This window comes from Erpetoichthys calabaricus, chromosome 10 (genome assembly GCF_900747795.2).
Source record: "Erpetoichthys calabaricus chromosome 10, fErpCal1.3, whole genome shotgun sequence".
Classification (NCBI taxonomy): Eukaryota; Metazoa; Chordata; class Cladistia; order Polypteriformes; family Polypteridae; genus Erpetoichthys; species Erpetoichthys calabaricus.
The window spans coordinates 62,290,805-62,317,269 of NC_041403.2; the positions used below are offsets into that span (position 1 = coordinate 62,290,805).

At 42.6% G+C, this 26,465-nt stretch overlaps 1 protein-coding gene across 3 annotated transcripts in view; it reads right to left on the reverse strand.

Moving 5' to 3' along the window:
* The window catches only part of astn1 (astrotactin 1), a 1,266,263-nt gene that overhangs the window by 1,063,314 nt on the left and 176,484 nt on the right, over positions 1–26,465 (reverse strand). For all 3 annotated transcript variants that reach the window (XM_051933197.1, XM_028811318.2, XM_028811317.2), the window contains exon 2: positions 22,175–22,362. In XM_051933197.1, coding sequence (XP_051789157.1) covers positions 22,175–22,362 — 188 coding nt within the window. The remainder of the gene's footprint in view (positions 1–22,174; positions 22,363–26,465) is intronic.

Consider the following 26,465-nt stretch of genomic DNA (forward strand, 5'->3'; position numbering starts at 1 on the left):
ATATGCTATTTATAGTATTTATCAAGTAGAATAAAATGTCCAAATAAAATAAAATATAAATAAAAGTAACCTAAAGAGTTGCATTGTTGTGTCACTGTTTGGAAAGATAGGGTGAATCAAGCATCCAGCCTTAGGGCTGTCTGTGTGGAGAAATGACATTTTTCCTGTGTATGCTTGAGTTTCCTTGGAGCTCCTTAGGTTTCTTAAAAAACTCTGGTTAGGGTGGTTGATACTTTGAATTCGGCCTACTACGAGCATGTCAACTCATGTTATCATGATTTATGATTTGGTAAAAGAAAACATTCGTTCTTAACACCATCAGTAAGCACTTGATAGGGAAACATTGCTTACAGTTACACAGTGAACCAGCTGTGAGATGTGAACTTCAGTCCGCTGGGATACTGGCCTGCACATCAGATCTTTGAAAGGAACGTTGTGGACAAATTCTTGAAAGCATCAGTAAACTGTTTTTGTAGGTAAATATTCACTGTATCTTATATTTAGAAACAAAGTTGTACTGTCTAGTCAACTTAAGACATCACCTCCTATTCATTTCTCAAATGTACTTAGCTGATAGAATGTGCTATAATTAAAATAAAAAGTAATCCTTATGTTTATATCAATGGACTCTTACCATGTAATGTTCACACACTCTTAAAAATAATGGTTCTATAATGGTACTTTACTGGGTCATATGGTTTCTCATTGAACCCTTGCTTGACAATGAACTATTTCATTCTTGAAGGGTTCTTTGCATTAGTAATTGACTCTCCAGGCTTTGATAAGGTTCCTAATATGTGGACAAAACATAAATCTAATGTAAATATAAATAGCTATCTCACAGGATACTTGCAGATCAAGAAAACCCGAACATATTGCCTACAGTAAGAATCCTTGGAAAATCAGAAACCCAGCAATATTTCACAAATCTGTTATTATCTGTTCATGGCTATTTATGGAAACAAAATATCCAAAGGTTCCTCCCCCTATGGCATTGCTCTGAAAAACTTTGAGCTTTGACACCTTTGTTTTTAAAAGTGTTGACACATGCTATTTGTAATGCAATGTTTGGGAGATACAGGCTTCAAGGTGTGGACCTGAACTGAGATCATAAATTCATAAATGTTGGATTGGAAGGGGCAGAAGTTTACCTAATTAAAAATAATATCTATGGCATACTATTGCTGTAAATGCATAAGTGTCTTACACAAAATCTAGTGTTGTACTTGATCTGTTCATCTTCGCAGAAAGTTCAGTGAGGTACTACAATTATCCATACTAACAGGGAAGCACAGTCAGAAACCCATTACTATTTCACATCTCAAATCTACGCATAACTGAAGCTATTGAAATTTTAAAAATTAACAAAAGAATGTTTTAAGTTATTGACAATATACACAACCAGGGTGCTGCATTGTGTCTAACATTAGGTACCTAAAATCGGGAACTAAAACTACAGGCAACCACTTTATTGCACAAGGGAATCTGTTAATGGCAGTGATTATTGGGCATAATAAAAATAAGCTTAAAATCATTACATTGCCTAGAAACATGAGAGTTGTAAAAAATATTATTTATTGTTTAACTATATCACTAACATAAGTGTCTCAGAGTACATTTCCTGGCATACAGTAATTGCTTTCATTTCTTCCAGGTTTTAAGACTGACATTTACAGACAGACACCATGCACTTCTGCTAAAAACTGTTTAACTACATCAGTGCATTATCCAGCAATATTAAAAAAGTAAAGTTTCTGTATTATTGACTAATAGATTTTATTCATGTAGTTTTGTCTAATTTGTATGCAAAATACAGTGTTATCGAAATTCATTAAGGTACTTTAAAAAATGTGCATGTTTCCTCACTCAGAATGCTACAAAAGTATAATACAATACTAACAATTTACAACAGTGTGTGTTATTAGCAGATATTTCCATTTCTTAGATGACTAAATGAACCTCCGGCAATATCTCTTGATAACAAACACCCTATTGCATATTAGTGACTAATTATATTCCTCCTAGGAGGAACTCTGTAATGCTGCAAATCAATCACCAAAAACACACAATAAAATCTCCTTATACATGAAATAAAACGAGATTCTCAATAACATTAACAGCTGAATCTAATATCCTAATTAAAAGTGAATAAATGAAATTAAAAATATAAATTGAAATTGTAATCATTCAATGTGAAATTTGCACAGTTTCAAAGGGGTAGGGCAACAGGTGGTGCAGCCACACAGCTGTACTTTACAAAAGAGGATTGTGGAGTGGTAATGCAATGAGGCTGTCAAACTAATGATCCAGGACTCCAAATGCCGCACTTTCTTCACGTAGAAGCTGAAGAATTTAATGCCAAACTATGTCCTGAGAGTAGCAATAATGTACCTGTTAAATTGGTGAGGTTGGACATTGGGGGATTTATTTAAAAGGTGTCCAAAGATTTTTTTTTCCTTTTAAAATGGTTAGATGGAAGCTTTTGACTTTTTTTCATGTCATAGAAGCTGTACCTCACTTAATGGGTTAGTCATTATAGCTGGCTGTCCCGAATGCAAATAAATGCATATGAACATTGTTAATAAATTGAATAAATTAATAATAATAAATTAGGTCCATGCGTCTCCTAATTGATTCAGTTCATGATTATCAGGTCCACAGTCAATCATCTGACCTTAAGAATGAATGCTGGATAGGGCATCGTGAATTTTCATTATGGGGCATGCTCACTTGAAGAAAAAACATTTGGGAACACCCTGGCCAGAAAATAATGGCCCTTTAATGGCCACTTTATGGCTCTTTACTGGGTTGTATGGTTCTTCTTACAGAGTTCGTTTGACAAAGCACCATTACTTTCTGGAATTGGTTCTTTGCACATGGATTTGGTTCTTTGTGCTTTAAAAAGAATCCCGATATTTAGAAAACAGCTGAAATCATCCATCCATCCATTATCCAACCCACTATATCCTAACTACAGGGTCACAGGGGTCTGCTGGAACCAATCCCAGCCAACACAAGGCGCAAGGCAGGAAACAAACCCCGGGCAGGGCACCAGCCCACCACATACTGAAATCATTAATGTATGATAAGCTACCTAGCAGAACACTAACAAATTAAGAAAACCTGGATTTGGCCTGTTATTGTATGCAGCGAGAATCCTTATAAAATCCTGACCCACTGGGATTTCACAAACTTGTTACCATCTATTCATTGTTATTTAATGTATGAAGTCTGTAACAGATTTAAACATTTTTTTCTCAAACCTTCATGTGACTGGGTCTTTTGGGAATCAAAAATGGTTCCCCTCTGGCATTGTTCTTAAGAACTGCTCTGGCACCTTTATTTTTAAGAGTGTACTAGAGATGTGTGTTTGAATAGTGGGATAGTATTTAGCAGCCTTAATTTGGTTGTTTAGTCTTACTAAATATTCTTATTAATAAATGTAGAATGTCAACTGTTCTTAATTTTGTACAGTATATAATCTAATGTAGAGAAACTTATTATGGCAGATTCAGGTATCCAATATTTTAACATTTTTGATCATTTACTAGCTTGTCTAAAATTTGTCATAATTGTGGACTGTAATGGCCAAAGGGCTTTTTTCATTACATTTTTATCCACTATAATCTGATAGACATATCAATATTGAAAAGTGGTTTTCATGAACCAACTTCCAAATTGTGCAACATTTGTAACTATGGTAATGTGAAATATCTATATTATTTATAAAGGAATATAACATTTTCAAATATGCCTAATTCAATTCAGATTTGGAGGGGGTCAGAGCCTATCCTGGCAGCACTGAGCACGAGGCAGGAAACCACATTTGACAGCAACTAAGTCCACCTACAGACCCATTCACACAGACAAGGCCATTTAAGGATTCCACATTAACCGAACTTGTACAACCTTTGGAGAAAAACCAGTCTACTCTGTGAAAACCCATGAAGACATGGGGAGAATACCCAGAGTTACCAGGTAGGGGATCCAGACTCTGGTAATGTTAGAATTTAATAGATTGAATTGTTTTTGTGGTAAAGTCAATAATGTAACTGAGAAATGTGTAGGATTTTCTGTAGCAGCAAGCAAGAACAGAGCTGTCAAAGATATAGATGGTGTATGGAACAAAAAAAATTCTGATTACACATTCAAAAAAAGTGCAAGTTGTCACACACGCACGCAAGGGGAGCCGTGGAAAGATCCGACGAGCAGCGTAACACATCGTGTCAGGGGATTAAGGCGGGGTACTTACCTTTCTTTCTCTTTTTCCCACAGAAAGACAGAAACGACGCCACTGTAACTCTCCCTGGACTCAGTAAAACACGCGCTGCCACTTCCACATTCCATCCCTTCCTCTGGTCCCCCCTTGATGACGTCACAGCTCCCATACTACACTTCGGTTCCTCCCAGCATTCCTGTCACCAGTTTCTGGTCCCTCCTTATTTAAGTTCCCTTCAGACACTATGAAGATGTCTGTAGTAATGATTAGATATCATAACTTTGACCGTAATTTTTTGTTTGAAATATTTCTGTACAGAATACCGGGCCAGAAACCCCAAACCTTCTTGACGTTTCTGACTCCTTATTACAGTGGCGTAGCCGGCAGGATACATTGTCCAAAGAATGTCGGAAGGACAAGACCTAAATACAGTCCTCACTAGTTTGGCGGGCCAGCTTCAAGTCCTACAGCTGGAACAGGCCACCATGAAGCAGGAGCTGGCGGAAACCAAGACACGGCTCACGGCAGCAGAAGCGGCTAGACCGGAGCCCGCGTGGCCTCCACCTCCTCCGATAGTAGACCGATGATATTGAAGCCTATTTATCTACTTTTGAGAGGACTGCCTCTCGAAACCAATGGCCGCGGGCAGAATGGGCATCCATATTCACGCCGTACTTGAAGGGTATCGTGCAGAAGGCCTATCACGACCTCCCTGTCAAGGAAGCCGCTGTGTATGACCTCCTTAAAGCTGAAATCCTGAGTCGCTATGGCGTCATGTCGGACCAGCAGGCGAGCAAGTGGAGGCTCTGGAGGTATGATCCCGATCGCCCAGGCCAAGCCCAGGGTTTTGAATTCTGGGGTAAAATGGGGCGCTGGTTAAGACCAGATATAAATCAGGGTCGACAGATAGTCGAGCAAGTGGTCTGTGAAGGCTTTGTTAACGCCATGCCAGATTATCTCGCCCAGCAGGTCCGACGACATCCGTTCAAGGATATGAAGAGCCTGTTAGACGTATTGGAGCATCAGCTAGCGGTGAACCAAGTCGGGGGGTCAGAGAGGCTGGCTCATGGTACTCGACAGGGACGTGTCGCTACTCCTGAGCTCTTCCGCCGCCCCACGGAGCCACCCGGTAAGCCAAAAGAAAGAACCCCGGCTTTGCCGCGCTGTATCAAGTGCGGCGAAGTCGGGCACACCCTACCTGCCTGTCCGCAAAACGTGGAAATGATGGACTACACCTGGGCCAAAGGAGAAAGGTGCTTTGTCTAATCCTCTGGCTGTCCCGAACATGGGAGTGGTGTTGATTAATGGGCACCCGGTGGTGGCCTTGTTTGATTCCGGGAGTAACATTACCATTGTTGCTCGCCGTTTTATACTACCGCGACAGTGGGCACCCCGGCATGTGAGTGTAACTTGTGTACATGGGAAGACCAAATCATATAGGTCCACTAACTGTTATATAACCTGGAAGGGTGAACCGAGACGCTGTTATGTGGCCGTGTTGCCCGAACCGCCCTTTCCAGTTATTTTAGGACAAGACTGGTCTGAAAACAATTGCGGTAGAAAAACTACCACTCCTACCGCCAGGTTGGGTTTAATTATGGACGGACAGGGCACCGTCCCCGCGGCTCCCACGCCATGCAGTTTGGGGAGTACTGTAGACGCAGGTGTGCAGGGGGAAGACTTTTTTCTGATGGACCTTGACCCGGAAGTACTGTCAGAGCAGGTCAATGACAATCCTCCGGCTCCAGCCGATCCTTTAAGCCACATGGACTGTCAGTTTAAATCCACGCCAGCGTCATTTAAACGAGAGCAATGGAATGATGACTCTCTAAAGTTTGCCTGGAATGGTATTGTTTCGGTTGACGGCAATTCGCCGATCGCTCCCATACCACCGGGACCCTACTTCGTCTTAGAAAATGATCTGTTGTATCGAGTCCCGAATCACGAATGCGAGGTACGGAAGTTGCTGCTAGTGCCGCGGACCTACCGGCAGGAGGTCTGTGAACTGGCTCACACCCACCTCCTTGGTGCCCATCTCGGGGCCGAAAAAACACTCGAGAGAGTAAAACTCAGATTTTATTGGCCCGGAATCAACGAGGAGGTCCGTCGTTTCTGTCAGTCGTGCCCGGACTGCCAGTTATGTCAGATACCCAACCAGGACCATGCTCCTCTCGTTCCAATTCCCCTGATTGATGTCCCTTTTGAGAGGATCGGAGTCGATCTTGTAGGACCCCTGGTACCTTCGACACGTGGCCATAAATACATACTGGTCATGGTAGATTACGCGACTCGGTACCCAGAGGCGGTTCCATTACGCTCCGCTACTACTAAAAATGTCGCACGGGAACTGGTACTTTTATTCTCCCGAGTGGGCATACCTAAAGAAGTCCTCACGGATCAAGGTACGCCCTTTACTTTGGATACGTTCAGGGAGGTTGCCAAGTTACTCCGTATTAAGCATCTTAAAACGTCTGTTTATCACCCTCAGACGGATGGGTTAGTGGAACGATTTAACCAAACCCTCGAACAGATGCTCCGCAAGTTAGTCGACGCGGACGGTAGGAACTGGGACTAACTTTTACCCCTTGTCCTGTTTGCTTACCGGGAGGTGCCTCAAGCCTCCACGGATTTTTCCCCGTTTGAACTTTTGTATGGCCACCAACCCCAGGGCCTATTAGACATTGTTAAAGAAGGTTGGGAAGGGGAGGCGCTTCCCTGCACCAATATTTTGGAGTACATCGCGCAAATGCGCGAAAGGCTAGAGAAAATTCAGCCGCTTCACAAAGAACATGTGTTGAAAGCTCAAGCTGCGCAGGCGCGAAATTATAACCGAAACACCACCCTCCAAGAGTTTCAGCCGGGAGATCATGTGATAGTGCTCGTGCCTACTTCCCATTCCAAATTATTGGCCCATTGGCAGGGCCCGTATGAGGTAAAAGAGAGAGAAAGGGGCTCGTCGACACAACCGAATAGGAGACCGAGCAAGAGGGTGTATCATGTTAACTTGCTGAAACCTTGGAGGGATCGGGAGGACTGCCCTCACCCAGTGAATGCCCTCTCCCTTTTCTCAGAAAAAACAATCCTTAACCTCGGCCCCAATTTGACAACCCTTCAGAGGCAGGAGATAGAAAGTGCTGTCTTGTCCATTCCGGAAGTAGTCAGCGAGACACCAGGCCGCACCTCGCAGATTGAGCACGACATTGTGACAGACCCGGGGGTGGTTGTATGGGAACGCCTTTATCGCCTCCCAGAAGCGAAATAGGCCGAGGTGGAGCTGGAAATACAAAGGATGCTCGATATGGATATTATAGAGGAGAGTCACAGCCGCTGGTCCAGTCCCATCGTCCTCGTTTCCAAGCCCGACGGCTCATGGAGATTCTGTAATGACTTTAGACGTCTTAATCAGGTCTCCAAATTTGATGCCTACCCTATGCCCCGAGTGGACGAGCTCCTCGAGCGTTTGGGTACGGCTCATTACCTGACTACTCTTGACATGACTAAAGGATACTGGCAGATTCCCTTAACGGCATCTGCTAAAGAGAAAATAGCTTTCAGCACCCCTAGTGGGCATTGGCAATATAAGGTCCTCCCATTTGGACTGCACGGAGCCCCAGCGACCTTCCAGCGTCTGGTAGACAGAGTGCTAAAGGCCCACCAGTCCTATTGTGCTGCCTACTTGGATGACGTGGTCATCTATTCCAGCACCTGGGAAGAACATATTTTGCAGGTTTATGCCGTCCTCTTAACACTAGCGAAGGCCCACCTCCGGATAAATCCGCGCAAATGTTTTTTGGATTTAACGAGACTAAGTATTTGGGCTACCTGTTGGGCGGAGGATTGGTGAAACCACAATGTTCAAAAATAAAAGACAACCTGGAATGGCCCTGTCCGATTACCAAGAAACAGGTGCAAGCTTTCTTGGGGTTAGCGGGATACTACCGCCGGTTTGTTCCCCGTTTCTCCGAGAGGGCCGCACCCTTGACAAATTTGACGAAGAAAAGGGCCCCTTTATACATGGTATGGGATCACTTAACGGAACAGGCATTCAGTGACCTAAAGACGGCCCTGACCATGGCACCAATATTACGAACTCCTGATTTTTCTCTCCCTTTTATCCTCCAGACCGATGCTTCGGACACAGGTCTAGGTGCCGTGCTGAGCCAAAGCATCGACGGTGTCGAATACGCCGTGAGTTACCTGAGCCGGAAACTGCTGGATCGGGAGACCAGGTACGCTGCGGTGGAGCGGGAAGCCTTGGCCATCAAGTGGGCGGTAACGCACCTGAGGTACTACCTGTTGGGTCGGGAGTTTATTCTGGTGACTGACCATGCCGCTCTCCAGTGGATGGCTGTGCACAGGGAGTCGAATCCCCGAGTCACCAGGTGGTTTTTGGACCTACAGCCCTACAAGTTTGCCGTCACTTATCGTCGAGGTAACCTGCAAGCCAACGCTGACGCTCTGTCCCGGGTTCACGACCTCTTGCTTCGGGCCGCCCGACCCGATGGGTGTGGGCTGGGGGGGGGGAGGGGGTCATGACACGCACGCGCGCATGGGGAGCCACTGAAAGACCCGACGAGCAGCGTAACACATTGTGCCAGGGGATTAAGGCGGGGTACTTACCTTTCTTTCTCTTCTTCCCAGAGAAAGACAGAAACAACGCCACCATAACTCTCCCTGGACTCAGTAAAACACGCGCTGCCACTTCCGCATTCCATCCCTTCCTCTGGTACCCCCTTGATGATGTCACGGCTCCCATACTACACTTCAGTTCCTCCCAGCATTCCTGTCACCAGTTTCCGGTCCCTCCTTATTTAAGTTCCCTCCAGACACTATGAAGATGTCTGTAGTAATGATTAAATGTCATAACTTTGACCGTAATTTTTTGTTTGAAATATTTCTGTACAGTATACAGGGCCGGAAACCCCAAACCTTGATGTTTCTGACTCCTTATTACAAAGTATTGGTCAAAAGGTTCAAAGCAAAAGGTCTGTAATCCAAAAACTAAATGACTCCTAACAAAGAAAGGTTCTTTTTGAATTCAAAAATAAAGCACACAGCAATTTATCCCAAAGCTTGGATAATTAAATCGAAGCAATAATGTCATATATGATGATGATGCTGGTCATGTGACAGCAGTGATAACATGCCATAAACAATATGGTTACCAACACCTCGACAGAACACAAAATATAATGGTGCCAACAAAGCAAAATACCAAATGGTAACTGTTGCGATTAATCTTCATTTCTTAATTTTACTTCATTTTATTAGTTAACCTTTTCCATTTTTCAGAGGCATTTAACAGTTTCTAGACTCCCAAGGATATTTTTCAGTAGTCATTTAATTTTATGGGCTTCTGTTTAATGTTGTGTAATTGATTTAGTCATGTCATCATTTGTTTTGTGTAACAGCCTCAATGCCAATTACAAAGAAGGGTGTCACACACGTAATCATGGGAGGCAGCTAAAGGGCTTGAGTAAGGGCAGTTCCGAGTCATATCGGGATGTGGCAGAGTGCACTGACTCTTTTTCTCCCTTTCCTGTAGACCATTCATGGGAGATTCCACCTGACCCTCTTGACGTCACTTCCGGGACCAAGCCTATGGAAGGAGACCTTGCTGGCTCCGGACCCTGTGATGTCACATCCGGGCTTGAACCTATGGCTGAAGACCTTCATGAGCCCCTTTGATCTCACTTCCTGTCTTCCCCTTTAAAAGCCTGTACCTTTTCCCTATTCCTCAGTTCTGTTTTGGACTCGGTTTTGTGCACATCAGTGCTGTATACAGTTGATGACTTTGCAGCCAGGAAACCAAAAACACGGGTGGCTGCCCCAAACCTTTCTATGACTCTGAATCGAGTTTGCGACATTGGTGTAGTCGGCAGGATGGAGAAGTCCCAGAAAAAAAGGGGACAGGACCTGCATTGCACCCAGGTGGGAGCGTACCAGGGCCAAGTTTTCAGGCGGGGAGGGTCTCCCGTGGTTCGGCGAGACCTGGTATGGGCTCCGCTCCCAGCATGCTTAACTAGGCAACCTAGAGAGGCCAGGGAGTGTGCGGGAGAGGCTCACAGAGTTGGGCTGCTCCAGAGGGGGGAGGCAAAAAGGGCTTATTATGCTCTCTCGGAGGACAGTGCCTGCCTCCCTGTGAGACCAGACCCCCAATTGCCACCTAGTGGTGCCCCAGACTGGCAGGTGAGTAAGGTAAGAAACCTCAAATAAGCCTGGTCCTTCTGTGGAATGGTAGGGCAGTGGTTATGTCTGCATGAGAACAAGCCCTACCAAGTAATAGAGCAGGTAGTCTACTATCTGCTCCTGAAAGCGCTTCCCTGTGGCTTCACCCAGCCAGTCTGGGGTAAGCAGTTTAAGAACCTGACAGAGCTCATAGAGCTTCTGGAGACACAAAGGACGGCCTCGCAATCTGAGGGAGCACAACTGTCCCTTTGTCGAACTCAGCCGGAGTATGTCCCAAGACCTAGTATCCAACCCCCCACCCCCGTACAACCCGGAGTTTGGCGTGCAAACCGCTTGGAAGTGAGGAGGGATGCAGGTAGAGGAGGAGGAGGTGTTGGTGTGCTCTGACTAACCCGTTGGCGGTCCCACATACAGGCGTGGTGATCGTAAATGGGTACAAGACCACAGCCTTATTCAACATTACCATTGTTGCCCGCCGGTTTGTGCTGCCGCGACAGTGGTTAAGGATTAAGACCAGTATAGCCTGTGTCCACAGAGAAACCCACTGGTACAGCTCCGCCACTTGTATCATCAGTTATGGAGGATCGGTACGGAAACTAACCGTGGCCGTCCTTCCAAATCCACTACATCCGGTGATACTGGAGCGGGACTGGTCTAAAATTAAAAGCGGTGAGACACATACCACTCCCAGGTTGAATTTAGGCCTAGTTATAGACGTGGATGAGCTGTCTCAAGCTGCCTCCACACCACGTAAACAGCCGGCAGAGAGAGACGAAGCGGCCTGCCTGAGTGACATGGCAACTCCTGGACCGTTGCATGCCGATATGTCATCCACCAGCGCCGAGACGGAATGGGAGGAAACCACGCCCCTTGAGGTCGGTCCTGACCCTCTCTCCCTTTTGCAGTTTCAATTTAGAGAGACGCCGGCTTCTTTTAAAAGGGAGCAGTGGAATGACGATTCCCTGAAGTTGGCCAAAAATCCAGTCGATGCCACAGGGTCCTCATTTTGTGTTAGAAAACGACCTTCTGTATCACGTAGCAGAGCATGATGGACAGGAGAGAAGGCTACTGCTAATCCCACTGACCTTCCAGCGGCAGGTCTGTGAGTTAGCACACGCCCACCTCCTAGGTGGCCATTTGGGTACCGAGAAAACCATGGAGCAGATCAAGCTCCGCTTCTATTTGCCGGGAATCAATGAGGAGGTTCGTCGCTTTTACATTTCCTGCCCGGAGTGTCAATTGTGACAAATTCCTAGGAAGGACCATGCTCCTCTCGTTCCTATTCCCCTGACTGATGTTCCCTTCCACAAAATTGGGGTCGATTTAGTCGGACCTCTAGAGCCCTCAGCCTGAGGACACAAGTACATTTTAGTCCTCGTGGATTATGCTACCAATACCCTGAAGCTGTTCCATTGTGGTCAGCTACTTCTAAAGCCATCGCACGGGAATTGCTAGGGGTCTTTGCGTGTGTCAGCATTCCTAAGGAAGTCCCACAAGCCTCCACGGGGTTCTCCCCTTTTGAATTATTGTATGGGCGACAACCCCAGGGCATATTAGTTATCCTAAAAGAAGGATGGGAAGAAGAGGCTCTTCCCTCTACAAAAACATACTGGAGTATATCGCGCAATTACGCAATAGATTTGGTAAGATTCGGCCCCTCCTTAAAAGTCACATGGAAGAGGCCTAAGCAGCACAGGTCCAATATTATGACCGTGGCACGTCTCTCCGGGAGTTCTGCCCGGGAGATCGGGTCATGGTCTTAGTACCTACCTCCCACTCTAAGTTGCTTGCCCATTGGCAAGGTCCCTACGAAGTTAAGGAGAGGAAAGAACTCGTCGACTATTTGGTGAGTCAACCCAATCGTCGGCCAAGGGAACAGGTTTATCATGTAAATCTGCTGAAACTGTGGAAGGACAGGGATCCCGATCCCTCCTCCGGTCAGCCCCGCTCACTCTTTGCTCACACAGCTAGCCTTAACTTCGGTGTGGATTTAAATCCCAGCTGGAAACATCCTGTCTGTCCTGGAGGTAGTGAGTGAAAACACCGGAAGGACCTCTCTGGTTGAGCATGACATTGTGACTGAGCCCGGGGTTATAGTCCGAGAACGTCTGTATCGTCTTCCCGAGGCAAAAAGGGCTGAAATGGAGCTTGAGATCAAACTCATGCTGGAACTAGGTGTAATCGAGGAAAGTCATAGTCCCTGGTCCAGTACCATTGTATTGATCGCTAAGCCTGATGGGAGTTGAAGGTTTTGCAATGACTTCCGTCGGCTTAATCAAGTCTCCTAATTTGATGCTTATCCAATGCCACGAGTGGATGACCTCCTCAAGAGGCTTGGACAGGCTCAATATTTGACCACACTGGACATGACAAAGGGGTACTGGCAGGTTCCTTTAACGAACTTTGTGAAGGTTAAGACCGCGTTTAGCACCCCTAGCGGACACTGGCAGTATCGTGTCCTTCCATTTGGGTTACACAGGGTTCCAGCAACCTTCCAGCGTCTGGTGGACAAAGTGCTCAGACCTCATAACTCATACAGTGCTGCCTACCTGGATGACGTGGTCATCTATTCCAACACATGGATGGAACACCTACAGCAGGTAAAAGTGGCATTGCGGATACTTGGTGAGGCTGGGCTTCGGATTAATCCCAAGAAATGTTTCTTTGGATTGAGCAAAGCCAAGTATTTAGGCTACCTAGTGGGTCAGGGTACCGTGAAGCCACAGTGCTCCAAAGTAGATGCCATTTTGAAATGGCCCCATCCGCGAACCAAGTGGGAGGTCCAAGCCTTTCTTGGGTTAGCGGGGTACTACCGCCGGTTTGTGCCCAGGTTCTCGGAATGAGTGGCGCTCTTGACTGATTTGACAAAGAAGAGGGCCCCAAACATTGTGTTATGGACTGAAAAGACAGGCATTGCATTTAGTGACTTGAAGCAGGCCCTTACGTCCGCACCTATTTTGAAAGCACTTAACTTTTCTTTACCTTTCATCCTCCAGACGGACACTTCGGACACAGGCCTGGGGGCCGTGCTGAGCCAAAGTGTCAGTGGTGTGGAACACCCCATCATGTTCCTGAGCCAGAAACTGTTGGACCGGGAGACCAGGTATGCGGCGTTGGAGAGAGAGGCTTTGGCGATTAAATGGGCAATTACAGGTACTACCTGTTGGGCCGGGAATTCACCCTTGTCATGGACCATGCACCTTTACAGTGGATGGCCCTGCACAAGGAGTCAAATCCGCGGGTCACCAGGTGGTTTCTTGGCCTCCAGCCATACGAGTTTTTGCTCGTTCATCGTCGGGGCACACTTCACACCAACGCTGATGCTCTTTCTTGGGTTCACGACCTCTCTGTCATATTCGCCCGATTCGATGGTATCTGGGCTAAAGGGGGGGCCTTGTCACACACGTGTGCATGGGAGGCAGCTAAAGGGCTTGAGTAAGGGCAGTTCCGAGGCATACTGGGATGTGGCAGAGTGCACTGACTCTTTTTCTCCCTTTCCTGTAGACCATTCATGGGAGATTCCACCTGGCCCTCTTGACGTCACTTCCGGGACCGAGCCTATGGAAGGAGATCTTTCCGGCTCCGGCCCCTGTGAAGTCACATCCGGGCTCGAACCTATGGCTGAAGACCTTCATGAGCCCTACCCCTTTGATCTCACTTCCTTTCTACCCCTTTAAAGCCTCCACCTTTTCCCTATTCCCTCAGTTCTGTTTTGGACTCGGTTTTGTGCACATCAGTGTTGTATACACTTGACGATTTTGCTGCCAGAAAACCAAAAACACGGGTGGCTGCCCCAAACCTTTCTATGACTCTGAGTCGAGTTTGTGACAAGGGTTAAGAGGGTAATTTTTTTGCCATTTTCTATTCAACTTGTGGATAAATCAGCAAAGACTATTTGGCGTTTACAGAATTTCTGATGCCTTTCTTGTTAATGACTTTTGCAAGCACATTTTTGATTTTTGTTTAGTGTTTTTGGCTCCCCTGAAATTGGTTCTTGATTTCTTGGTTATGATTAATTGACCACATCTTGTTTTCGGGTCCTCTGCTTAAAAACTGTCTCTTTTTTTTAAGTGACAGCATAGGAAATGTGTGACACCATCAACAGAATAGTGAAGCAAAAATTCAAATAACAAAAAATAATGAAAAGCACGTCACGTATCTGGAACTTCATTTATAAAATATGAGACAGCAACAATAAACACAATGTTACCATTCCACCCTTGAAGGGGTATAATACAATAAAAATCTGTTATATACTGTATACTATATGGTATAATAAAACATTTCTAATAAAACCAAGGGTACTGTTGATATCCTATACCTTGTCAAAAACTGCTAATGTTCTCATTCGTTTAAGTAAGCTAGAAAATAATAACTGCACAATTGTTGTAAATTTTCTTTGAGTTTGGATTAATTGTTGTAAATTTTGGTTGAGTACTATTAATTTAGCCACACCCCTTGCACTTATTGGCTGTTCTACTGTTCTCACTCTTTGGAGTATCTTTTCAGGTCTTTTTTAGCTGCAGTCTTAGACCCAGGAGAACATTATTAGTTAACTAGCCATGTGCGCCCAACTACTTTGCGCATGTTAAAGTTGTCTGTGAAGGGCTCCCTGTTTAAATGCGGCTGCCAGTCGTGAACTGGGCCCTTCGTCGCACAGCATTATGATTTTTTATAAGGGAAAAAAAATTACAAAAGAAAACCCTTGGACAATGATTCGATAGGAACGGCCTACTCGGAATCACTGTCCAAATAGTAATTATGTGGTGGTGTAGGAGCCTTTCTGCTTCTCTCCATTCACAGTCTGTCTCCTTTTCACGACGCTGTCGTTTCCTCTCACAATCTCTTCTCAACCTTCCTCCAATCTCGCAGGTTGCTTTGTGGCACTCCAAGGAGTAAGGCAATATACACGGAGCAATGGTTATAAAAGGGGGACACATAGGTATCCAGGCTCTTTAAAGCATAAATAGGGATCACTTCACTGACATGTGAGCAAGCCACGGTACAACTGTGAGACGCGCAGCACTCGCCAGCTACAACATAACAATAATAATTTCCAGAACGTGCTGTTACGTTGTCATTCATTTTACCGACTGTCTTGCTTTCATTCATATGTTACGTAGGCACGTACCTTTTATCTTTGGCAATCTCATTCTCTAACCAGGCCTCAGGAGCTAACCAGCATAACACTGTCCACCACCCCTTTCGTTATTCTGGCACATTGTTGACATCCGTGAGTAACAACAACGTACTAAACTGGAAGGTGGTCTACGCATGCGTGGAATTCGCGGACAAACAAAGATTTAGATCCAAATGAAGATTATATATAAAGATTAGTTAATTTAAAGCACAACAATTTGTTTAGTTTGAATGTCTGTGTTTTGAGGTGTGACTGGAGTACTACAGTCTTCAGTAGTATAAGCCTGGAGGAGATTCTTAATGCAATGCCTATGTTTTAGCTGTCTCTCTGCTGCCATCTAGTGCTTCTTCTTCTAATTCATTCGCGGACAAACAAAGATCAAGATCCAAATGAAGATTATATATAGAGATTTGTGTTAGCATTTACATACAATTTGTGCCTTTCTCAGTGTTTGACATGTCTGACTCAATTTTTTGCTAATCTTTAACTATTCTGGTGTTGTTTTTCAACTATTGATTGTTGAATTTATGTTTTTATCCTTTACCCACTATACTAGGCTGTGTGATCCAGAGGCTACGACATTAGTTAAACCTTTAGTACAAAGAATACATTCAGCATTACATCTTATTCAAATCTGATCAGACACTCTCTCTTTTGCTTGTTTAAAAGTGGGGAAAAAGCCATGATATCAATTAATCATTCAAAAATGCTTCAGTATTCAAAAGGTTAGTATTGGTTCAGCAGGCATGCCGTATAATGGAGAATAACATTAATAAATGTATGCTAGATTCTATGAACTTTTGAATTGTTTCTGGTGAAGTTATTTTTTTTATTATGTTATATAAAATACATCTTCCTTTTCCTATTGTGCAATAGTAGGTAGGTTATGATTCTTTCACTTATACTAGCAATATAAGATAAGTTAGGACAAAGACTATTAATTAAGTAGTATGTTCTGTTACTTATTATAAAAAAATTGTGAGTCGGTGAAGCATGTGACTAGTGACTTTGCTGAGAGTCTTGATCTAGATACATAGTGGATAATTTGACCAAATAAAATATTACTGACCCCTATGGGAACCACAGAAAGCCACTTAGATACTGAGACTTCAGTGCAAAACAACTATAAACAGTAGACAGGTTGACATGGAAGGTTCTTGAGTTTATTTAAACTAATCTCATACTGTCACGTCCTTTCCACTAATGCTTATTAAACAAATGTCAAAATCATGCCCCAAGGTTCCAATGTTGGAGCTGTTATATTATGTGCACCTTTCAACAGGATGCACTGCTTTGGTTTCTTGTTCAGTCAGACACCCACTGTCTATCATACATCATAGAAGAATTTAAGGGAGCTGACACAACTTACCAATGGACAGACAGTGTTTATGCAGTGTATACTCAAGTTGTTGGTGATTTTTCTGTTCTCTTGCCTTTCCCACTAATAATCATTTGGTCACTATATTGGCTTCAATTTGCTTTTAGCCTTGCGAAAAGTTAAAGTTACTGTTGTTTTGATGCTAAACTTACTTTAATCTAGAACCTTCAATAAATTAATTTTGAAATGTGCCGTAAGCTTATACTACATCTTGCTTGCTTTACGAGAAAAATGGCGGTCCAATGATAAGGTCAGATGGCCAGAGAGTACATAAAACAACATTCCAGTTAAGCTGGAGAAAAAAAAGGAACCTGTAGGGGTTCCAGGCCAAATGACCACACAAAGCTGAAGTTTTCATATACTCTGCTCAATATCCACATGCCTTATTAGATCATTTATTAAAATGATCATAATCATTGTGATTAAATGTCTTTTTGTATTCCAATCTATAAAAAGGTGCATCTGTGCATCAGAGATTCCTTTTCTATGAAGAATTACAATGAATGAACTGCAGCATACATTTACCTTTCAAACAAAGACACTAATTTATCCATAAAAGGCAAAGGCTAAGTAGCACCACATCTTCTTATATTTATTATCAAGTCTCAGCCACATTGAAAATCAATTCAAAATTAACGTTATTCATGACTTCTACTGCAAATTGGGTTATGCGATGCTCAAAACCTAATATATTCACAACATGTCTTTTAAAAATATAATTTTATACAATATTACAATTCACTGTGAGAACTTTCAGTGTGGCCATATCCATAAAAATGCAGGCAGAAAAGCAGCAAGACTGACTAGCCAATATTATGAGTTACACCAATGTATCATCTCAAAGGATTCATCAGTCAATTTTCCATTTTCTGCTCTCCTGCTAAGCTACAGAAAGCCTGAGCTTATTCTGACAACAACAGACACAAGCCAGGAATGTTTAATAAGTTTGTCCTTTATTTAGAATGATACTAGGAAAGAAAATATATTTAATTAAAATAAATATCAATCATTATCTATAAATTATTTGTCAAAAAATATTAAGCTAAAAAAATACAAAATAATAACAAAATAAAATAAACATAGTAAATCATTCAAATCAACTGTAGAACCCGAATAATTGCAATGGTATTGCTGAGTGCTTTGAGTAGTGAGAAAAGTGCTATATAAATGCAAAGAATTATTATTATTATTATTATTATATTGCGGACAGATCATGACCTGAAGGGTTTATTCTTTCCTTCACATCTTCTTTGCTTAGAATATAACAATTTTGACAAGAATTGGCCATTCAGGCTAACATTCCTCACTGGTTCGTCACCACCTATCTTCTGCAAAATTCCAAGTCAAGATCTGAAGGTCCTCAAAGTACTACGGTCTACACACTTCCTAGTAACTTTTGCCACATATCTATACTTCTCTGTGTAAAGAGCACTTCTCTAATGCTTGTGCAAACTTTCTCCTTAATGTGCTTCTATCAGTGCCTCAAAGTTGTATTACAGAACTCATGTTAAAGTAATAGCTAGCACCCACCATACTAATTTCCTTCATAATTTTAAACACAGCAGCATGGTGGTGCAGTGGGTAGCACTGCTGCCTCGCAGTTAGGAGACCCAGGTTCACTTCCCGGGTCCTCCCTGCGTGGAGTTTGCATGTTCTCCCCGTGTCTGCGTGGGTTTCCTCTGGGTGCTCCGGTTTCCTCCCACAGTCCAAAGACATGCAGGTTAGATGTACTGACAATCCTAAATTGTCCCTAGTGTGTGCTTGGTGTGTGTGTTTGTGCGCGCCCTGCGGTGGGCTGGCACCCTGCCCAGGGTTTGTTTCCTGCCTTGCACCCTGGGATCCAGCAGACCCCCGTGACCCTGTAGTTAGGATATAGCGGGTTGGATAATGGATGGATGGATTTTAAACACTTCTAACATGGCTGCTCTGAACCGTCATTTGCTTAAACTTTTTTAGTCTTTTCTTTTTGCAGTCCTGGGATAAGTGTCTCAACTCTCTTGCAGTTATACTTTTTTTTTTTTTATATACGGAGACAAAAATTACCCAAAATAACCAAAAGTGTCCAGATAAGGCCTCACTGTTTCAATGTATAGCTTAAACATAACCCCTTAATTTCTACACTGCAAATTGTACCAATACATCAAAATAATGTTTATATTTGTTTTTGTTAACTGCCTGGATGAGGACAAGGATTCTTTTACATAAGGTGTACTGTTTGAGTTTTAGACCTGCCACAATGGAACAATTCGATTTTACATTAAATTTCATTCTTTCTACCCAAGTCTGACCTCTATCCAGGTCCATCTGTAATGATTCTGTTAATTGTAGGGAATCTGCCATTCCATGTGTCTTCTGCAAACTTGACCAGATTGTTAGTTACATTTATATTAAGATGTTTTAAATATTTAAAAAAAAAAGCATCTCCTGCATGGTTCTTTGAGGGCACCTCACTTTTAATATCACCTCATTTAAAAACAGTTCCTGACACTACAGGCAATTTTGTACCAACCAACATAATATGCCCTGAATGACTACTTTTTATTTTGATCACTGGCCCTCAAAAGCTCTAAAAAAAGCTTTTATAAAGTCATATGGACCCCTCTGAATAAATCCATTTGATATATTTTCAGTATATTAATGAAACATGGTGTTCCCCATCTAAACCCATGCTAGCTATTTACTAACAGTTCTGTACTTAATGAAATTTGCTCAATCTTTCCTTTAATAATCCCCTTTCTGAAATAAATTTGCTCAGATCATTATTTCTATGTAATGAGGCAATATTTGTAAGCTTCCGCTCTTTAGGAATTTCCCAAGTGTGGAGCAATTTCTGAAAAAAATGCATGTTAATAATATATACAATATATCTATCTATCTATCTACAGTATGTATATATACAGTATATCTATGTATAGATCTATCTATATATCTATATCTATATATATATTGTGGAAAGACAGCCCCTGGACACAGACAGACAGACACCGAATGTCCAAAACACACTGGTGTGGCAGAAGTGCTGTTCTCCAGGGCTCCAGGACCGTCCGGGCACCCCATGGTGGTGGCCACAGGTCCCCACAGAGTTGAGCTCCCCAGCTCTGTATCCGTGGCCCCTGATGGAATCCAGGGGGTCTACCCTCTTGCGCCCAGGGGAGATATTGCCCCTCTCCTGGTCCTTCCCTGCTCCAGACATCCCGGTGGGGCAAGGTCCCTGGTCGTCTGCCACAATATTATATATTGTGGAGGACTCGGCCAGGACGCCCCTTCGACGGGTATTCAGAGGGAGCAGCCCTGGACAGTGCAGTACCTCCCCCTGGACACTGGATGGACAAACCCCCCCCCCCCTCCGGGTTGGAGCGGTGCCTCAATCTTCTTGCAGGGAGATGTAGTTCTCCACAGCCCTGCTGGGATCTGAGGTGGCCGCCAGGGGGCGCGGCATGGGTCCCTGAGCCCTGCTGGACTAATCTTCAGCCCCACCCGGGAGTGCAGCTGGAAACAGGTGATCAAGCACCTGGAGCACTTCCGGGTGGGCCATAAAGGAAGCCAGCAACCACCACTCAATGGCCAGAGTCGGGAGGAGGAGGACTAAGCTTGTGGAGAAGTGGTGGTGGAAGAGAAAGGAGTGTTTTGGTGTTGTAGTTTTAGTGTATGGGACTGTGTTGTGGCTGGGAGGATTACGGGGAAGACATGCCCTCCAGCTGAAGAAAATAAAAGTTTTGTAAAAGATTGCCTCCCGTGTGCAATCTGTGTCGGGTCAGGCACAATATAGAGCCTTTCTTACAATATATTATATATATACAGTATATCTATACACACATACACACACACACACACACACACACTCACAGTTTATATATAAAGTGTATATATACATGTAATCACTAACTTCATTAAGTACTCTGGGATAAATGTTATACGATCACATCAATTTATTCAGTTTCAGACTTTTTAATCATATTAGCAGTTCTATGAATTTCTCAGTTGTTTAGTTCTTAATGGTCCCTATAGCTACTGGGATATTATCTACTTCTTCACATGTGAACAACTCAGAAAAATATGAATTGAGAGCTTTTGGTATATTTTTTTTGGTATATTTTTAAAACCTGACAGTTTCTAACACACCTGAAAAAACTCAATTGTTCCTTTACTGCAGAAACATGCACAAGTTTACCCAAAGCGGTTATTTCAAAATGATACTTTGACCACCTTTTGCTTTCATGTGCTCATAGGCCCTTCAGTTATTTGTCTTGTATGTGTTATACAGTTGTTTCTTGCTTTGCCATTTCTCAACAAATCTCCTGCACTACTGAGATTGTTTCAAATGTGTCTAATGTTTACAAATTTCAAACTGGACTCAGTTTACACTGTATGTTACATACTTTAAAAACCTGCACCATTTTCTTTTGACTACCGATTACTTACATTTCCCCAGTGTGTCTCTTTTAAATTCAGCTGCTTGAAATTTGCCTTACTAAAATTTAATGATTTTAGCATTTTTATGTTCACTCTTGCTTTCTGCTCTAAAGTAAAAGCTACAACTGGGTCTCTACTGTAAAATGCAAGTAAACATAAAATAGAATTTAGAGAGTTGACAATTGCATTGTGTCTGCAACTACAGAGTGTTCAATTGAATTTATAGGCCAGGAGCTGAATGTGTGGAAAGTTCAAGTTCACAATGTCTGTGTGGGGTTTCTGCCCAGGTTCTCTGGCTTTCCACCTACAAAGATGTGCAGGTTAGCCTAAATGACAAGTGAAATTGTTCCTGGCATATATTTGAGAGTACTAGCATGTAAGAGTGTGCTCTGTAATACTCTGGTGCCCCATCAGGATTGGCACCTGTCTTGTGCTAGATGCTGCTGGGATTGTCTACAATCCTCACGATTCTGAATGGAATTAAGCAGGTTAAATTATTGGGTGAAATGTAATTCAAAACTTTCATATATTCAAAACTATTGCCTTCTTGGCTGGTTGAATTACCACCACATTCTAAACTTGGACATGTTACATAACTTAACAGAAAAGACATCCTCCTCTGGCTTATACGCAATAAAATCAGAACTAATCACTGCCCATACTGAAATATCAGTTCTTCCCATGTGCACTATCTTTCAAAGTTTATGCTATTAGATGATAAATGTGATTTTAGGCAACTATCCCCAATCAATGCAGCTGTAAAAAAAATCATTGGTATGTTTTTAATCAAATCGATTAAATTAACAGAATGCACTTTGACATAAACAAATCTTACCATGACAGAAATATGTAAAATGCGTAGCTCTTCTTCAGCGGACTCATTCTGTGGATAATCAGTGGGGGCGAGGCCAGCCAGATTCTGACTGCTGTCTTGATGATGAATGTGGAAGAGTAAGGTGCCATTTTCCAACCACTGCTGCCTCCAGCGTACTAAGGGAATGTCATCAGAGTTACCAGAGATTTCTGTGAAATGAAAAAATAAAGAAATATTTTTTGGTTTATATAAAGCAATAATGTACACTAAAAGGTATTCCATGTCAGCAGATATTTTGCATTAGTACAATTATTTTAATTCCCCTTTTAAGGTTATTTTGTTTCTGTTTAAGAATTAATTTATGTTGTCTGAATACTTCACCGCCTTTTAGAACCTAATATAAATTGTCATTCACAGTCATGTATCCAAGAGTTACAGACTGAAATCAGATGTTTATATACCTAATACACATTTAATATTGCATGCTTTTGTTAAATAAAAAGGTTTTTTTAAATGTGTGGTTATTGGCTTATCAAATTTATGCTTTTTAACAATCCAAAAAATACATATTAAAATCAAGAAATAGATCAAAGTCTAGTTAAAATGTCATACAATTTGCTTCAGTAATCATTAGAATTTAATTTGATTACATTCAAAACTCCATGTGTGTAAACTAGAAAACAAAGAAGCTTTAGAAGTTATCAATCAATAAAAATCAATACAGCCATTAACTATACATTGAATTTTATTAATTAAAACAAACCAAAAGAAGTTTTAGGGGGTGTCATCCATAAAAGTACAACTTTCCTTTTGCCTTTCATTATTTGTTATTTATACTTACATCATTCTTTAATGTACAGTATAACAATTCTATGGGCGGCACGGTGGCGCAGTGGGTAGCGCTGCTGCCTCGCAGTTGGGAGATCTGGGGACCTGGGTTCGATTCCCGGGTCCTCCCTGCGTGGAGTTTGCATGTTCTCCCCGTGTCTGCGTGGGTTTCCTCCGGGCGCTCCGGTTTCCTCCCACAGTCCAAAGACATGCAGGTTAGGTGGATTGGCGATTCTAAATTGGCCCTAGTGTGTGCTTGGTGTGTGGGTGTGTTTGTGTGTGTCCTGCGGTGGGTTGGCACCCTGCCCAGGATTGTTTCCTGCCTTGTGCCCTGTGTTGGCTGGGATTGGCTCCAGCAGACCCCCGTGACCCTGTGTTCGGATTCGGCGGGTTGGATAATGGATGGATGGATAACAATTCTGCATATTGCTAATGTATTTGCTTTTAAGCACAATATTTACTGTAACTCACGTGGCTATCAGGCTCCAAAATCAGAGGGTCCATTTCTTTTAGTAAAACCTTTTTACTTTTTCCTCCCTGAATGTTATTTGACTAGCAACAATTGTAGTTCCACTGCTGCCAGTAGGTGGTGCTGTGTAAATTTTAATATTGCTAATTTCATGTATGTGTGGGGAGGGGAACAGACCACCATGAGCAAGGTTCACACAAATGATGGTGGGCAATGCACAGCACATACACAGCTCCGTGCATCTTGACCATTGTGTAAACCATAGACATAAATGATAAGTGCATGAGGATAGATGATGAAGATAATGAAAAGTTGCTCCATGGAAAACAGGACATTATAGAATGGCAGTGATGTTTACTTCGGGCACTGCCCTCTCGCCTCTATCACTGTACTGTGGCATACCTACATTTGTCGTGACAAGCTCAAGCTACCTAAAGAAGGTAGGTGAGTGAGGAACTGTGAAAACCTCAATGTAGCTGAAGTCTTTTAAATCATACAGTAAAATTAAAACAAATTGAATTTTGCAAAACAAGGTCCCAACAATTTTTCAAAAGAAGCATCTGCAAAGCTGCTGCTGCATAAATCTCTTCTGAATTCTCGCAGATAGCACCTGATACTGTATGTGCTTTAAGGCATTCTATGCTATGGCAGTAGCAGTGGACAGGGGAGGAACTGCAGCAAGAGGCAGACATTAAGACTGCATATCTGAGGAAATGCTCAAGCAGTGGTACACGGGACTCTGTTCCCTTCAAAGCATATTTGTAATTTGTTGGTTTAATGCATGTGCTGACTGGCTAGTATAGATGCATTACCAGGCAACATTTACATTAGCACAATACCTGTGTGATGTGATCACGGTTGCCTTGTTACATGCACATTTGTTTGACACAGAAGTTGAAATAACTTGAAAAAAAGTCATTTAGTGTAAGCTGGACTTGAAGCGATGCTCCTGTTCAGCTGAATAGTTTGGGTATAAACCCTTTAGCTTGCCTGCTATCAGAATGTACAATGTACTAGATATAAGAAATATAGGTGGGATTAAGTATAATATTCATTTTAACAGTTTAAATTGGTATTGGCACAATAGTCAGTCTATCCATCCATTGTCCAACCCGCTGAATCCAAACACAGGGTCACAGGGGTCTGCTGGAGCCAATCCCAGCCAACACAGGGCACAAGGCAGGAACCAATCCTGGGCAGGGTGCCAACCCACCATAGGACACACACAAACACACACACACACACATCAAGCACACACTAGAGCCAATTTAGAATCGCCAATCCACCTAACCGGCTTGTCTTTGGACTCTGGGAGGAAACCGGAGCGCCCGGAGGAAACCCACACAGACACGGGGAGAACATGCAAACTCCACGCAGGGAGGACCCAGGAAGTGAACCCGGGTCTCCTAACTGCGAGGCAGCAGTGCTACCACCGTGTCACCGTGCCGCCCTAGTCAGTCTATACTTTGTTTATTTTTCTTTCTCAATTTGACATTCCTTCCTAAAATCAAGTACGGTTCCACAAATTCAGTTAAAATCAAGAATATGCCATGACATGGATGAATACATCTAGATATTAATGTTATGTTCTGTTCTTACCAAGTTCAAATTCAAGTTCAAGTTGGGGAGCATACACTGGTACAGTGCATTGCCACACCCACTACACGACGAAACAACTCGGGATCCCGGTTGGCAACCCCCCAGGCACCTACCAGATAGTAAAATTGTATTAAGAAAATACACAAATCACTTCAATGTAGGTGGCAATACACCTGTGTAGATAACAATGTAGAAAATACATTCAATTACTCAATTTTTTCAAGACATAATATTTGAAAAAGCATGTCATTATTTCCACTTAATGGAGCACTAGTAAAACCATGTACTGTATACTTATTCTTAATTTTGTTTATTCAGCCTCTTCTTTCTTTGCAGTAAGGTGCCTTAAAATATTTGGTAAATTATTGAAGTTTTCTGTAAGTGTAAGACTCCTATTTTCAACTTTATACAGTACCTTACATTGAATTTCAGACACATGGCAAAATATGGAGTATGTGATTTGTTTATTTACTGTATGTACGGCAAATTATTCCAAGGCCCATCAAGGAAGCATACTGTGAACACGAGAGTGCCCATCTGTGAACTGGAAATTAATTAATCTAAAGATAAGGTAAAAATAAGCACTATAAAAAACCACCACATAATTTAAGATATCCAGAGACAAGGTCATGTAATAGTTCAAACTGCTCCATGGATCTGGTTTCAAATAATGGCCAAGTCACAGGCTTTTCAGAATTTTCACATTTTCTCTTGACACTCAAATTCAGACTGATCTGAGACTGTAAGTGAGCCTCAAGTGACTGACTGAGTCAGTGAGTGTGCCCTGTGATGGACTGATGTCCTGCTCAGTGTTGACTCTTGCCATACGCTGAGTGATACTGGGATAAAGTCTGTGTCTCAGGGGTATTATCACTGCAAATCAATATGCACACATACATGCCACCAAAGTCTTAAAGGTGTTATTTCTACAAAGGGCCGAGTGTATACAATATTAAAATATGAAGAGTGAATAAATTCCACTTAGAAAAAAATGTGAGGAGAAAAAACTTAATACTAACATAAAAAAATTATTTTGAGTTTCAGTGCTTTAACTCAGCAAGACCAAGTTAGTAGGTACAGTGCCCTTTAGCAGCTAGTGTGGGCATGCAGGAGACGGCAACCAAACTGTAGGCTTTGGCTTATCATCATCTACAAGCAGATTAAGAAAATTTGGAAGGTGAACGAATTTCATAATTGCCTATAGTTGACTACATTATAAGGAGTGATTCACAGGTTCTCACAAATAAATTTAAAAAGTTACTTTTCTTAACTTTATAAGGTGGGGGTGGGGGGGGGGAATAAGTACTTCCAAAACAATCACAAAATCACATTCAGGGTCAAATGAAAACTAACATATAATTTGGACTTTAAACTTTCCCTTTTAAAAGACACTTAGAATTTCTCGTGGCCTAGAAG